This window comes from Haliotis asinina, chromosome 3 (assembly GCF_037392515.1).
Source record: "Haliotis asinina isolate JCU_RB_2024 chromosome 3, JCU_Hal_asi_v2, whole genome shotgun sequence".
NCBI lineage: Eukaryota > Metazoa > Mollusca > Gastropoda > Lepetellida > Haliotidae > Haliotis > Haliotis asinina.
This window is the reverse complement of record NC_090282.1, coordinates 54,601,458-54,617,802: the sequence shown is the minus strand read 5'-3', so window position 1 is coordinate 54,617,802 and position 16,345 is coordinate 54,601,458. Positions and strand designations below refer to the sequence as shown.

At 40.1% G+C, this 16,345-nt stretch overlaps 1 protein-coding gene across 1 annotated transcript in view; it reads left to right on the top strand.

The window, feature by feature from the left end:
• Positions 1-16,345, top strand: part of LOC137278177 (DNA mismatch repair protein Msh6-like) — a 90,537-nt gene that overhangs the window by 43,538 nt on the left and 30,654 nt on the right. Inside the window, exons 8-17 of the mRNA XM_067810370.1 lie at positions 8,189-8,265; positions 8,430-8,517; positions 8,721-8,780; positions 8,923-8,997; positions 9,542-9,677; positions 12,548-12,693; positions 12,788-12,856; positions 13,375-13,446; positions 13,561-13,768; positions 13,972-14,041. Of these exons, the coding sequence (XP_067666471.1) occupies positions 8,189-8,265; positions 8,430-8,517; positions 8,721-8,780; positions 8,923-8,997; positions 9,542-9,677; positions 12,548-12,693; positions 12,788-12,856; positions 13,375-13,446; positions 13,561-13,768; positions 13,972-14,041 (1,001 nt within the window). The remainder of the gene's footprint in view (positions 1-8,188; positions 8,266-8,429; positions 8,518-8,720; positions 8,781-8,922; positions 8,998-9,541; positions 9,678-12,547; positions 12,694-12,787; positions 12,857-13,374; positions 13,447-13,560; positions 13,769-13,971; positions 14,042-16,345) is intronic.

Genomic DNA, 16,345 nt, shown 5'->3' with positions numbered 1-16,345 from the left:
ACTCTAGCATTTTCAAAAAAATTTGACAAGCTTGTAGTTTAGACTATAGGTTAGATGCGTTGTCTATTACCAAAGTTTATGTCTAAGCCTCTTTGATTGGTATATTGGAAATTAAGCTATCAACAATCTAAGTAACCACTTGAAGTTGAGGCTGAAGCATGTTTTTACACACCACGGATGACACTAAGTGTATTTACACAGTTCATTATGCTGACTCACTCTTTCCTTCTGTCTGCGTCAAGTAAAATGTGGTTAAAACATTGTCTTCCACAAGAGCAGTAAGCACTTCTCACCTGAAACATGCCACCATTTGTACTGACCTCCCATGTGACTAGCTAGTGACTCATTTTTCTCCATCTATGCCCAACTTGGTGGTTGGTGAAGAGATTTCTGTATTTCTAATCCAGACATCCTATCAAAGTTATTAAGAAAATCCCTCATTCTCTCTTTTGACCTCTTCTTCCTTGTCAATTTTCCCCAACCTTCCTCTTGACACGAAAATGGCTGAGTGACAAGTTCAGTTTGGCCTTTTTAGGAGCGATTCCAGTTGGGAAGGAACCAGCCTTAACTGTAGATCCTCTAAGGCTAGATGGCCAGAGATTCTCCTACCAAAGGTGTCAGAAGCTATATGCTCAATTCTAGTCAAGGAAGCAGTAGAGATCATTCATCCAGAAACTGGAATGTTCTTTTCCTATCTTCCTGGTACCAGAAGGATTTGAGCAAAACATTTCGACTAATTTTCAGCATGAAAGGGTTCATCAAGAAGTGTCATCAACCACCAGCGAAGTTGAGATAGCTGAGAAAACGTGAAGTCCATCTTGCAAGCATAAATCTTCAAGATCTGCACATGTCATGATAAGTGAAAATAAGTGGAGGAAAGTTATTATTTGTAACTAATCCTGCACTTCTTACTTCCTGCACTTATTGCTTATGATTCAAAATGTGGTTGTGCCAGATGATTGATGTTGAAAAGCATGGAACTGTGAACACCTTCTGGTATCAGGTAAACATACGTCTGCGGACTTGTCACCTGAAGGTGATTTGAGCCACCTCAGAAAATTGCTTTTCACACCCCTTGCAAGACATGTAGTTTACCAGCTCAACTGTTTTGTATCCTATGAATTTGTGTTTATTGATGATAAACTGGCTTGGGCGTATTTTCCTTCATCCTTTAGAAGATGTAGTTATTACCGTTTTGTTTTGTTTTTTGAAGTACTGTTGCAGTAATGGTGTTTGTGATAGATAGTTTCCTCACTGTTATTGGTCATTTAGCCCTTCAGAACACACGGCTCCGATGTATTCATAGTGACTTGTTCTTGGCTTCGGCTTATATGTTGTACTATAATTGTACTAATTATTAAGCCTTAATTGTGGTCTCCAGTTTTTGTCAGTATTTGATGAGACGTTCTCATTTATGCTGTTGTTCTCCATTACAATTTTACTGTTTCACCATGTGTTCCCCATTACTATTATGATGTTTTTTCACCGTGTGTTCCCCATTACTATTGTGATATTTTTCACCGTGTGTTCCCATTACTATTGTGATGTTTTTCACTGTGTGTTCCCCATTACTATTGTGATGTTTTTCACCGTGTGTTCCCCATTACTATTGTGATGTTTTTTCACCATGTGTTCCCCATTACTATTGTGATGTTTTTCACCGTGTGTTCCTCATTACTATTGTGATGTTTTTTCCTGTGTGTTTGCTGGAATTTTCTGCCCTGTTGCAGATCTATACGGCACACACTGTATTTTTTGTAAGGCAGGGTATCTCATAAGTGCCTTCATTCATACTGTTTGAATTGCACTTTTCTGTTTTTTCCTTGTTTTCACATGAAGTTATGTGCTAGTTGTGCGTGCTTACTTTATCTATCATCTTAGCACCTTTTTTTCCTGTCTATGAAGCACCAGGTCAGACACTGATATTGCTTGTGTCAAGCGTCCAGATACTTGCCACAGCATTGGTGTCCACAAGCTCTAGGGTCTGGCGCTCCATCTCCATTCTCCAGGTTGCTGTGTCCAGCGTTCCCTTGACAGCCTTCTTGCGTCTGACTCCTTGGATGCATGCCTTGCTCAGCAGTGACTGGATGTGTGGACACCCATTCCACACTTGACCTAGTGAGGAGGTCAGCCTGGTACAACACCATCTCTGTAGTTCATCACTACAATACCTATATGTCACCTCTTCCACATTTACTACGATCTTGCCTTTCAAGTGCCAGTGCCCCTGTCGCAACACTTGCATGGTGCACCTACCTTATCCAGCGCCTGTATGGAGTCTGTAATATAAGTTATCACATGGTGTCGAGGGAAATGATAAAACCCTGTATTTCCCGAGACACAATGTGATAACGCATTTATCTAGCTGAATGTTTTCACTAAATCAAAACAAAACAACACGCATCGAATCGACTTGCTGCCATGTTGACACCACCTGATCATTTGACCTCCGTGCACTGCACATTACTAAAGGCTTGTTGATGTTGTCAACGAGGCGTAGCAGGAGGATATGACTTTCGCAGCGTGAGTATGAAAGTCGTATAATCCCACTTGCGGATCGTGATGAATATACATGGTATTTTATCAGAGTCACGTGGACCAATCAAAACTCGACATTCTTACATGAGGCTAGATAAGCATACTTATTCCCTCCATCACCTGTCATGCTTTTCTACCAGATCCTGAGTCTACAGCGGCTCTACTGGATCTAGCGCCTATTGCATCATAGTGAGTTGCCTGTAACACCATACTCACTCCTGAGTCTGTATGAGATTCATCACCTATATGATGCCTCCACTATATCCAGTGCCACTGGTATTAAATGTACTATGTTAGCTCCTCCCACGTCTTCAAGAGTTTGGCAGCTGTTGGATGTTTCACTGTCTCCAGTGGCCTCTACATCTGCAGATGGACACTTCTTGCCCTTGAAGACTTCAACTTCTGACTGGCGTGGCCTTTACACAATCCCTTGTCTTGAATTTATCAGTAGGGATGAGAAAATTAAGTGCGTGACAGTGTTTCTTCATCCAGTGCATCTTAAAAGGCGTTAGACTCAAGGGATGACAGCCCTTGATTTAGGACTCTCATGGATGCTTCATTATATCTGAAACTCACTGTCTCTCAAGACCTGACAGAGTTGAATCCATCCTGGATCGTCACTTCTCTTCTGTGATGGCTTGGTAGCAGATGGTCCTCAGTGTCCTTGACGAACACTTACAGTCAGATCACCCCAACACACGTTTTATTTGAGGTCAGGTATTGTTCTCCCCTTTTCCGATTGGGATTAAGTGTTTCAGAGGAATCTATGTCACCACTCCTAGTCCTTGACTAGATAATGAGATCAAGGACATCTATTGACCTGTGTATCTCACAGGGAGATAGCTTGACAGCCTCCCAGCAAGTCAAATATCCCTCATCACATGAAGCCAGTACCTACTAAAGCCTGCAAGTCACTCAACAACAAGAGTTGATATGACCATAATTGCATCCCCTTCAAGGGATCCACACAACTGGACATTCGTCTGCCTTTGTCTCATCCAAACACCCATACATTGGTTACGAGTGCATTCTAACATACTTGGTTATTTCTTTGGGGTCAGTATGTCATAACGTTTAGGTTTACCTTTGACCGGGAGTACCTGCTTAGCGCAGCAACAATGATAAATTGGTGAATTCACGTGTGCAGTCCACCATACTACATAATCTGCAGTAGCCTATTTTCATCTTTATACTAGCTGGGTTGATTAGCTGAGTTTATTTGTCAACGGGGACACTTTGTAGCTTGTATCATCACACACTCTGACGTACACGTGAAGCCTTTTTCAAGCAGACTAGATCCTCATTAGGAATCCTCGCCACCGCTGCATGGTACACTCATCCCATGTGTGCTGTCTGCACAGATATTCATCCGGGAATGACAGTTAGACATTCGTCAACATGTTGGTCTCCTACCTCACTTAAAGGTCACATGCAACCAAAAAATCAAACATAATTAAAACACATTTATCACTTATTCATGACATATAATATACATTGCTGCTGTAAAAAAAACACAAATAAACACAATTATAAGCATACGATCGCAATTCAAAAGTGTAATATTTTGTACTTTTGTACCCCCGAAACGAAGTCCTCGGGAGACCGAACCCAGTCATAGCGGGTGGATATGCACTCAAGTGTAACGACGACTTCCGATTGGCTGTTTCATTTGCTGATATGCTGAGGGTTCATTGTGTGTACAGTAAGATGATCTGTTTAATGGGCATTTTAGAAGTATAGCCAGTCACAAGAAAGTAAGATTCTTTATGGATAACAACTTCTTTTTGTGTACTTGATGCGTCATTTCAGTATGGATTCATGTACTGTTGTCAAACAGAATCATATACACGAAAAGAAGTCGTTATCCATGAAGAATGTATATAGAGATGTTGGGTTTGGAAAAAAGATGTTCTCTGAATTTGCGCTCGATCCAATAAAAAATCACGTCAGTAGAGATGGTAAACTACTGCGTGGCTGGAATCTGTCATTCGTCCAAGTACAAAGCAGGACTTGAAACTGACAAGAGTTGGCACCAGTTTCCGTCAGATCCACTCATCCGAAAAAAATGAATGTAGTTTGTTTGCAACCCACAGTCATAAAAACATGTCATGTGTATCACACGTGCCTAATTACATAATGTGGCAGACACGGGATTCAGCATCCTCGATATCTCCAGGGTATACGTTCCGAAAAGTCTCCACTATACCCTAGACGCATCTACGAGTCAGCCCGATAATTTTATTACCTCCCTTTACTGGCTCCGCTTTCTCACAGTAGCCAATCAGAATGGTCGCCGTTATAACCGAACTTGCCAGTGTCAACAAAGGTAGCAGTTGCAACTGCGAAGGTTTGCTCGCCGTGCGACTCACAATTGGGGAAATCATACAGGCAACTTTATAGGTCCGAAACCTTTTTAAAAACATATGCAAGAAATCCATCTACCTCTTTCAGAGAATCTACGCATGGTTTGTTTGCCAGGTTTAATCGGTTAGAGAATTTAAAAAGCGAAAGTGAGTTGTGATTGGTTCGTTCAACTTCCCGGCGTAGACGCCTGACTGGATAAAAAGCCAGCCAAGGGAGGTAATAAATTTATCAGGCTGAGCCGTAGATGCATCCAGGGTATAGTGGAGACTTTTCGGAACGTATACCCTGGAGATATCGAGGATGGGGATTCAGGTGCACAAGTCATAAATCAACTTATTTTCTTTATGTTGTATAGTCTGATAGGTGTTAAGTTCAAATTGCACGTGGTCAATGATTGAAGCTGTGTATTGCATGTTGTCTTTTGCAGACAGGCAGACAGACATAGGTGTGAATAAACCAGATGCTGAGCTTTCTGTGTAACAGAGGCTGCTTACCATAATCAACAAGTTGTTTTACGTAACGAGTAGATTATTTACTTGTTTGTGTACACAACCAAGATTAGACTAGTGCTCACGACCTCAGACGCTGGGCATGCATACTGTTTCAAGCTCCTCGAACCTATTCACTGCGCATGCGTTATGGACGCAGCACAGCACAGCTGTTGAAACCAGTTTTCCCTCCAGCACTGGGGGGAATTTAGTGAAACGTTTGAACTCCGATTTCGCAGGCTTTTTTTTCATCGCGTTTTTTTTTTTTCAACTTTGTAGGTTGAATTGGCATTTTTTATGATTTGTTTTGGTAAGTGCATACCGAAATACCATAATTTCTCTAAGTGGTCCCACCCATGGATGTCATAGGTGGGGTCACCTTCCAAACAACCTACGTTTTACTCGTCACCTCCATGCAGAAGTTCTGTATGTTTCCCTGTGTCTGCTCTGGCTTAAATTTTCTTGGGATCAGTTGGACCCCTTCACTTTAAAATTAGGGGTCCAAAAAAAAAATTAACAACACAGTGGTTGTAAAGATTGTCATTCAGCACTTAGGAGACAACTGTAGACATGTTCTGTCTCAGAGATGTAGCTTGAATAGCAGAATTGTGGTCATCAGCCTTCATGTGCCTGACCAGAGTGGAATGCCTATAATTATGGCAGCCAACAGTAAATGCATTGGTCTTGCTTTCAGAAATACAAACATGGCAAGTCATGCCAATTGATCTCTCAAATCTTGACCAGTTGTACGCTATAAGCCAGCCACTTTGAAATCGCTTTTCAACTTTTTGTTACTTTTGCAAAGGCTCATTTTCTGTGTCATTTTTTTCACCAGTTTTCTCAGCTGGTAATGATTTTTGAGCGGTAGCATTGCCAAACCAACTGACCGAACTTGCCTGAATACGATAGCTTGTCATCAAATTTACGCAAATCTAGTAAACGACTTCCTTATAAGGATGTGTTTCACTGAACAAGGTAAATAACAAACTTTCGTGGCCAATGATTTTATATTCACTCACTCTGACGGATTCTAAGAAAAAAAACACAACAAGTCTGTTGTAGAATATCAAAATATTTAGAGTCCATAAAAGAAAAACAACGCCCATATTCAAGTTTTTGCATTTATTCTGCATTATATTTGTTCGCGCCGTTACCCCGTTCTGACGAATACCTTAGCGTGCCTGGCTATTTTTAGATTGACACAAGGTTGTGATGTTTTCGACCAATCCCCATTCTAACCAAATTATGGACGTTGCCGAGCCCTTCAAAAGGTATCATCTGATTGGCTGAAGAAACCTACGGACCACACTGTACGTTAATTTATGCCAAACCGAAAATAGAAGTAAATGAAGTAACTGGTTTCGTTATTGGTCATGAAAAATGCGAGACAAATAAAACTGGTTTTGTTTAACAAAGAGAAGAGTTTATGAACCGGAAACGTTTATAAACATTTCACAGTCGTCTTTGACATGAAGTAACCCAATACGCTAGGACATGTACACACAGATGTACGTTTTTATTTGTGGTAGGAAATTACTACTGCTCGAATCAATGCGTCCACAAGACCCACACGTTTTACGTTCAAACTCCTATTTGTACGTTCAAGAGGCAAAAGCGCACTCTGCAGCCAACACTGGTTTCCAGTATTTACATGACCCCCATATCCATCTGAGAACTCCGCATAGTCCTTGGTGTTGGTACATCCTAGTGAATGCTATATTGGTATCAGACAGAGTCGTTTTCACAGATTGAATGCTACATATTGGTTTGTTGTATCCAGATGGTCAGCTTGGACACTGGATGGCTTACACCTTTCCTGGGGGCGCTGCATGCAAAATACATCTCCTGCGGTCTTTGAATCCAGTGAGACATAGTCATGGTCTGTTGACTGTTCTTCCATGCTGCGATGAAGATACCCACCACCATAATTTTTTCTTCCTATGAAGCATGACAATGCCATGTTGGAAAAGAGATGTTCTGGAAAAACAACTTGGTCTATCAGTTAAGGAGTAACACTTGGGTTAACTGATGTTGCTGCTTTTTACTGCATTTCCCTTAAGTGTGTGGTATGATCCATTTGAGACTACTGGTCACTGGTGTCATATATGTTGTACCACTGGCTTATGGTCACTCGCTGTCCGCATTGAGGACATTGACCAAGCTGTCTTTGTTTACCTTACGAATCAATCCCTACAGATGACACAACCTGCATCCTGCCTGTTTGATAAATGTGCAGGAATCGTTAAAAATTAGTAAAATCTAAATATTTTGTTTTATTTGTACACTTATCCTGATCTACATGTAAGGGCCCACCCTGCGCTTTCAGCTACACCCGCTTTTCATCTTCATCTGTGGGATTTATGGCAATAATCAGAGGTGGCCGACATGATGTTCACCAGAGACAAGGTAGTGATCACAGCTCTACAATTTTCAACATCAGTCATCTGCTACAGCCACATTTCCAGTCATACTGCAATAAGTGCAGGAAGTAAGTGGCGCAGGATAAGTGTACAAACATAAAACATATTTAGATTTGACTAAATTTTATACTCATATGCTAAACTACATGTCACTAGCTGGTCACATGGAATGCATATATGCAGTTTAGAGGTGTGTTTGGGTGAGATACCAAATACCAAATATTGCCAGTTGCCCTTGTTTACGTATCATCTACTCACTGTTACTTGAAGTAGATTGTTTTGCACTATTATGAAGTGGCTGTCAGCTTCCACATTTTTACATTTCCGTTAAGATGAAGTGACCTAAATATGCTTTTATCAGTTGAATTTGGTTTGCAGGTTGTTTCAGACACCCCTGATGTTCATGGAGATTTCCCTCATGTGAAGCTGGACTTCCTACAACCAGACAAAATTAGGTGAGAGACTGCTGGATGTCCTTAAGACAAGACTGTAAATGTCTGTCAGTTAAACATCATTAGGCAATAGAATGTTGAATGTCAGTCAGACTTAAATAAGCAAGAGACTGTCAAATGTTTTGTGAGGAGTACTGTATGACTGATCAAGTGTTGCTGATTCACAGAGATATAAAGGGGAGAAGAAAGGATGCTGATGACTATGACTCAAGGACAGTAATGGTGCCAGAAACTTTCCTTAAGAAACAGACTCCAGTAAGTATAAATCATCTAGCTGATGTGACTTTAATTAAGATGTTCCTTGGGAATTGCCAATGTTGCTGTATCCTGTGAGCAGGTTGGTCTCGCTCTGTGATCATGACAGATAATCCCATGTGCTTTCCTGTGTGTTATAGGCTTGTAAGTGTGGGATGAGGTTTGTCTAACTTAGCTAATCCCGTGTCTCGTTCCTTTCACAGGCAATGCGGCAGTGGTGGGAGCTGAAAATGCATCATTACGACACAGTTTTGTTTTTCAAGGTAGGCTGACATCATTCCCCACAGTAAGATTCTGCTATTTTTTTGTTTTGATACATACCCAACTAAATGTTGATATTTCCTGGTATTGCCAAAGATAAAGATTTTGTGAAGGTATGGTACATTGCAGCATCTTCTGTTACAGATGGGTAAATTCTATGAGCTGTTCCATATGGATGCTGTGATTGGTGTTTCTGAGCTTGGTCTTATTTACATGAAGGTAATTGTTATCCCAAATGTGTTCTGATAAATATTCCATTATTGTTGCTTGATTTTGTGGTATAGGATGTAATCCTGCGGTAGGAACCAAACAAGTTGTGTGTGGCACAAGTTACAACCTGACCATCTCAACATCAAAGTAAAACACCTCAAGTTATGTTTCAGAATAATAGCAGTGTGTGTAGAAATACAACTATGATGAATCAGTATGTGCAGCTGACAGTATGCAATCCTGTATCCCATATTTAACAGGATGTCCATCCCTGTATCCCATGTTTGACTTTTTGTCTATCCCTTTAACCCTTGTTAGACTTCTTCTCTGTATCCCATGTTTGACTTTTTGTCTATCCCTTTAACCCTTGTTAGACTTCTTCTCTGTATCCCATGTTTGACTTTTTGTCTATCCCTTTAACCCTTGTTAGACTTCTTCTGTGTATCCCATGTTTGACTTGGTGTCCATCCCTGTAACCTGTTTGACTGGGTGTATGTTAGCTGGGTTTATCTAATGATATTCCCCACTTTAGCATGTGTTATCCTACTTCCAGGGAGAGCATGCCCATTCAGGATTCCCTGAGATTGCATACTCAAGGTATGCAGACTCCCTGATACAGAAGGGCTACAAGGTGGCCAGAGTTGAACAGACTGAGACCCCAGACATGATGGCAGACAGATGTAAACAAAGTAAGGAGGGTGGATGTCATTTGGACAGTTGAAATGATTTAGCAGTCTAAGTAAACTTATCCTGAGTGCTTTTCATTACACTCCACTACTGAGTCTAACGAAACCTTATGGGAGGTCGCGTCAGGTAACCTTTGAGATGAGCAATCAGAACACAGCTTACCAAATCACAAAAGTGGACATTCGCACATACCTTTTGAACTTTTTATCTTGAAAACATTTGTACCCGAACGATTCCGCTGAAAATAGTGTTTTGGCAATATTCAAGGATGTCTCTTGCGGAAATATTGACTAATGGTAACCATGTCAACAGAACCCCAAAGCGTATATACTGCAGGTCAAACTGTGTTATATACGGATTTTTGTTTGTGGAGAGATCTGTGTCGGTAACCTGAATATTTTGAAAGTCCCTCTAATCCCTAAATAGTAGCCATTGTTTGATTGGTTAAATCTATTTAATCGTCCCGCATTTGATTGGACGGCTATAAGTTGCTCAAAGGTTACCTGATGCGACCTGCTACTAGGTGTTGTTACACTCAGTGGTGGAGTGTAACGAAATACACTGAGACTAAGTTTACTTAGACTGAATGATTTAGCAGAAACTTCAGGCTTCAAGGAAAATCCTTCACCATTGGTAAATAGTTAACATGAGAAATATCCTTCATTGCCTTAGCTCACCTACTCGGCCATATTGGGTTGTTCATTATTTTCCAAAGTCAGCGCTTACAAAAAAAAAAAAACCCAAAACTTGAAGGGAGTTTTGGTAGTAAAGGTGATAGCGTATTTCACCTTATGCTGGCTCATCTATTTGCCTCTCTCTCATAGTAGAAACCCATCTGTTCATACTCCCAAGAACAGGCAAAGACACCTTTCAAAAATTCCCACAGGACCAGCGAGTCTACATTCATTAGTTGTCCCGTCTTTATTTTATTTCTCCAAAATATAATTCGTGAATTTACTCAGCTATCAATATAAATTTCCTTGGCCAACAGGTCTACTACAAATCTAGAGCAGCTGATAATTTTTACTGGCCAGCGACCACAAGACCAGCTTAAATTTTGCACATGGAGGAACAGTGAAACATTTGATCTAAACATGCCTCCAACAGCACATACGCACCAGCTACCCATGTGGTGATCTCGTCACTCCCAGCAGCATTTTTGGGTGGAAAATTCTCTGCTGTTCAGTCCTCTTTCATAATGAGTCATGTATCAATATAATTGCTTGGATAGCCTTCATTAACCTACATCATAACCAAGACCTGTATGTCAGAATCTGTAATCAGTTAGCAACATTTGGGTCCCTTGGACCAGTCCATTTCAGTCCAATTCTCCCCAATGAATTGCACTCTTAACTCAAAAACAAGTAATCATAAATGACTCAAACTAGCGTCAAAGTAAGTAGGGAAAAAACACCAACTCTGCAGAATTTTGTTATAATTTTTGGCAACGAAATATAAAAGTTGTTTAACAGACCATCATTATTTTCTGCAAGATTTGTGACGAGTGTAGCGACAGCGCAGGTAATAGCCAGGTAAGCTGCATCTTGGTACTACTGTCCTGCTATTACTATTTGTTTAGATATGTAAATAGAAGCGTTGCTTCCCAAGGGAAACGCACAAGAAGTGACTGTGCTCACTTTATCTCACAGATCGATTTTTACGTAGTCAAACACACAAGACATTTGAAGAAAGGTCATACCATATATTACATCATTCTCGATATCACCAGGGTATATGTTCCGATATGTCTCTACTTTGCCCTGGACGCTGCCTGATTATATTACCTCCCTTGTTTGACTTTTTATCCAGTCAGGTCCAATTAGCAAACGTGAGGTAATAAAATTATCAGGCCGAACTGTAGATGCATCCAGGGTATAGTGGAGATGTGTTGTAACATATACCCTGGAGATATGGAGGTAATATTTCCTTAGATAACCCAAACTTCCGTCAGACTATTTTTCCTGGACATTGTATCAGAATTATTGTATTAAAAAAAAGGTTGTGTACGATACTATCATCCAGCTTAGCGAACGGATGATTGATTGCAGAGTCACTTTTTGGGAAAGGTAATACTGACATTCCATCACCCTCAACATAGACTTCACTCTGATAAATCTATTTGAACAGAAGCAGTCAATAACACTGTATCGCCTCAAGACTGAAGAAAGTTGTAGCCGTTGGTCAACTAGTGCTGGTAGAAGTTATTGCAGGATCTTTGGATTGATTCCCAGCTCTTCTTCCTAGCTCATGATGGCCAATTCATGACATCAACACCAGTTCTATCTGAAATGCATATCATGTGTATCATGTCAAGTCAAAACTGCATGGCTGTAAAATTCCCTAGACTGCAATCATTGAAGATGAACAGTTGGCACAAATGTTCCCCAAACTGTCCTTGACGTTTCTCCATGCTGTGCCACACCGTATCCTGCTGTCAGCATGGAGCAGTGTAATAAACTATGACTAATCACTGGAGACAATCTCATTCTGTTTAAATCTGGCATGTCAGTGGATCATGTGTAAACAACGAGATTGGTGAAACTGTGTAAGGGAAGGTCCTGTCTATGGTCATTTAGCTGAGATACCTGTGGTGTGCAGTCAGTTCTTGATGGACTGTGTGGACACTCAAGGCTTACTTAGCTGATTTTGTGAGTCAAGGCAGACTCACTATTTCATTCAACTTGCATGTTTGAGGCATTTTCCGGTTAGGCAATGTCTGTGAGATCACTAGTCATATCACACAACGTCTTAAACTTGATGTTTGTTGCTTTTTTCAGACTTTATGACCCAATTTTTCACATTTGTTGACCATGTTCCATTGATCAATGAAGTGCTGGTGAGTGAAATAAGATTTCTTCTCCTCCTCCCACAGTGTCACGGACTGCAACCAAGTTTGATAAAGTTGTGAAGAGAGAGGTGTGTCAGGTGACCTCCAGGGGCACCAAGACGTATCGTCACATAGAGGGAGGAAACTGCAGCGAGGTTGACAGCAACTACCTCTTAGCCATTTGTGAGAAGGTGAGCGTGCACCCATGAATTAAAGTAATAATATGTCAGCAGGTATCAATCATGTTTTCAAGTGGCTGTTTGCTGACAGTTGTTTGTGTTGCAGGAGGCGGGGTCTGATGGAGGCAGCGTGTACGGTGTTTGTTTCATAGACACTTCCGTTGGAATATTCCATGTAAGTTGTCCTCACGTTGCCAGGATACATCATTTTGCAATATTGAATGTGTGTGAATATTTTTGGGTTTAGAGTGCAAATGCTGAATGTGAAAGTTGTTTAATATGTGAATTTATGTAAAATTGGTAGGCATATCTTGCCTATCCATTGGCACACAACACAAGTTATGTTGAAGATCTGGTAAGACCAGGTGGTTCTTCTTTCAAGCAGTTCAAACTTCAAGGTGTAATATTTCTGTTTGGTTAGTACTATCCATTGGTACAGTGCTGATATATCTGAGAAGCAGTATGCAATGGAGTTTGTGTATTGATTGGGTTGACTGTTCTCTAAGTGTTGACCATTTGGAAAGTTTATTGTGTTGTTAACTGTTTGAATGATGTTCATTTTGTGTTATCTGTTAGAACTATATTTACCTTGTTTTGACCATGTTTATTGTGTGTTGACTAAGACACTGTTTTTTTATTGTTGACGGTGGGTATAGTGTGCCACATGTACTGCCATGTTGCTTCTTGTTGTAGCTGGGGCAGTTCACAGATGACCGTTACTGTTCCCGCCTTCGCACTCTCATCGCCCACCATACTCCATCGCTGGTGAGTAAGACCTACCTGTCAACTGCATCATACGGCTAATATTTTGCAGCGAAACAAACCAACATATGGAAGTTGTGAACCAAACATACACCTCTAATGGGCATTGACTTATAGGTGCTGTATGAGAGAGGGAAGATGTCAGCCAAGACAGTGCAGTTAATCAAGACCAACATGTCGTCTGCCCTGAAGGAATCGCTTGCATCGGGGACAGAGTTCTGGGACAGCTCTAAGACTCTGAAGACACTAGCAGAGGAAGATTACTTCAAGGAGGAGGGCAAAGACTTTGAGTGGCCAGGAGGCTTGAAAGAGATGATGTCTGATAGTAAGTGCTTGCACATCATAACACCTGCAGTGTAACACTGGTTGCTAGTTTCATGAGGATAACATAATAACTGAATGCTTTTGTTGGTCATGTTTAATGTGGGAAAACTCAGATATACCTCCGTTCAAAAAGTCAAAGACTGTTGACTCCAGTAATCATGTGTTCTGTCAGCCTGTTTTATGTGACATATGTATCATTTTCAGGTGACTCTCTTGGATTGACTGCCAGTGATGAGTTTGACCTGGCAGTGCATTCTTTGGGTGCTGTCACATGGTAGGTTGTATGTGTTGTAATTGTTTCCTTTATTCACTTGTTTACTTGGAAGGCCATATACAATGGTTGCCATTACCGTATATTATCCCATTTGGAAATCATATTTCTTATCAAATATGTATGATGACTTCGTGTTGTTTTGAAGCTTCCTTGCAGGACAGTAAGGAAGAGAGTATTTTAATATTTATAAATTCTTTCCTGTTATGACAATAATTGTTTGTTAGGTTTCTTGTAATGCAAATAAGCAGAAAATGAAATCCATCTACAGTAATGTTACAAAATGTGAAGAATCTCTCTTGGCTGATTACTAGAAAGTTGATGCCAAATCTAAATTGAACGAAGACAGTGCAAACATTCCTGAGCGTTTCTGGTTAAACTGTTTAAACTGATGGAGAAGTCATGTGGAACTTTCATGAATACGTGAATGGCTATAGGTAAAGATGTTGTGTTGCATAAATGTGTTGCATAAATGTTCATCTTTTCATGTCATGCAAATACACTGAAAGTATATGAAGTTTGTTTTGAAGTTTGGTTACAGTATTCAACATCCAAAAAGTAGTGTTGACAAGTTGTAAACAACAGCCAAATGTTGAATGTCATGTTTACTAGATTTCTGAACATCGAAACATAACTTGTTTTTAGAGACTAAAGAATCCTTGATGCAGCTCTAATATCCAGTAAAAAATGTAACAATATCACCTCAACAAGTACATGATTTTACATTTGAATACATAGATAACTTTCATTTTCCTTTTCACACCGCTGTTTCTACAACATTTCAACAAAATCAAATGTCTTTAGGAAATCTACTAAAAACATTTGTTTGCTGATGGAAAAATACACCCTGATAAAAGTGGGTAAGTGACAGGGTTTAGTTTTACAAAGCACTCAGCAATATTCCAGCTTCATGGCGGTAGTCTGTAAAAGATGGTGTCTTGACCAGACTGTCCAGTGATGCGATGATACGATGACCTGAGTCAACCAAGTCAGTGAGTCTGAGCACCCAATGACCTCTTAAAACAAGCATGAGTTACATACCCTCCACAGGTTTGCATCCAGATAAAAAGGAATAGAACTGTATGAAATAATTGAATTAAGCTTTTATCCAACAAAGAGCATGATATCAGGTGATGAGTATTTAAGTATTAACTAATGTCTGCAGACAGCATGGAATTAAGCTCTTTACTAGCATAGTCCTTATCCAGTCTAAAATCTCATTATGAAAATCTTCCTTTAAGAAAAATGGATTCTTGAAATGACATAACCATTCTTTGTGAACAATATAGTTTTCCAAAATAATGTCAGACTGTGTAGAGAACACTTGAGTGAAGCAAACTGTGAGAACAGAATACCAGACTTAGGCATGCTGCATGAAGCTGTTGAAATGTTACTCCATTAAGAGAAACCTGTACAGTTATGTTCACTGTGACAACACCTAAACCATCACAGGGACTTTCTGGGTTCTGACCTAGCTAATCTGCAATCTATATTTACATATGGTTTACATGTTCGGCTGTGCAATATTACTGATACATTATCTTGCTATACGAATATGGTGATGTGGTTCTGATTCTACTACTGTAAATAATGAAACTAATGCGTCATGAATTTAATGCGAGTGCAAAAGTCTTGTCTAAAATGCGTCATGAAATTAATGCGAGCTCAGGAAGCTGTGTCGATTAGAAAATGCGACACCCTGATTCTTTGGTGTTCATTTTCTTTTCATTTCTTATTACCACACACTAGTTACCTGAATTGAACTTGTTAAGCATTGAATGGAATGGAGCTGACAATGTTTTGATTACGCTGCCATGTTTGATCACGTGATTGCTTGCTACTACTTGTCTAATGACAACAATTAATGGTGAATTCAAGGTGGCCATGAAGAACCAATTTATTAATTGGTATGCCAACAAAGTGTCAGACAATTTGACAGGTTCCAAAAAGGACACACTTGTGGATTTACAAATAAGTGTGATGAAGCCTCTACATGCCAAATGGACGGAGGCAAAGGTGAGCAAAGATCGCTAAACGATCCTGCGTGGCTGGAGAATGTCCGGTCTGGCTGATGTGCTTCAATGACTTTGAACAATTGACAGTGATTATTGTAACCAGTGATAACTGACTTGCGATACCCGTAATGAGGAAGTGACCTGTATTGACTGGAGAAGTGTGTAGTGTCAACACTTCTGCTTGGTGACAAAATTTGCTGATGAATAATTTCAATAGGTATTAAGTAGTGTCAATGAAAGGAAGAGATTTCCGTTTTCTGACATTTATTCAAAAGTACACCCCCAGACTGAA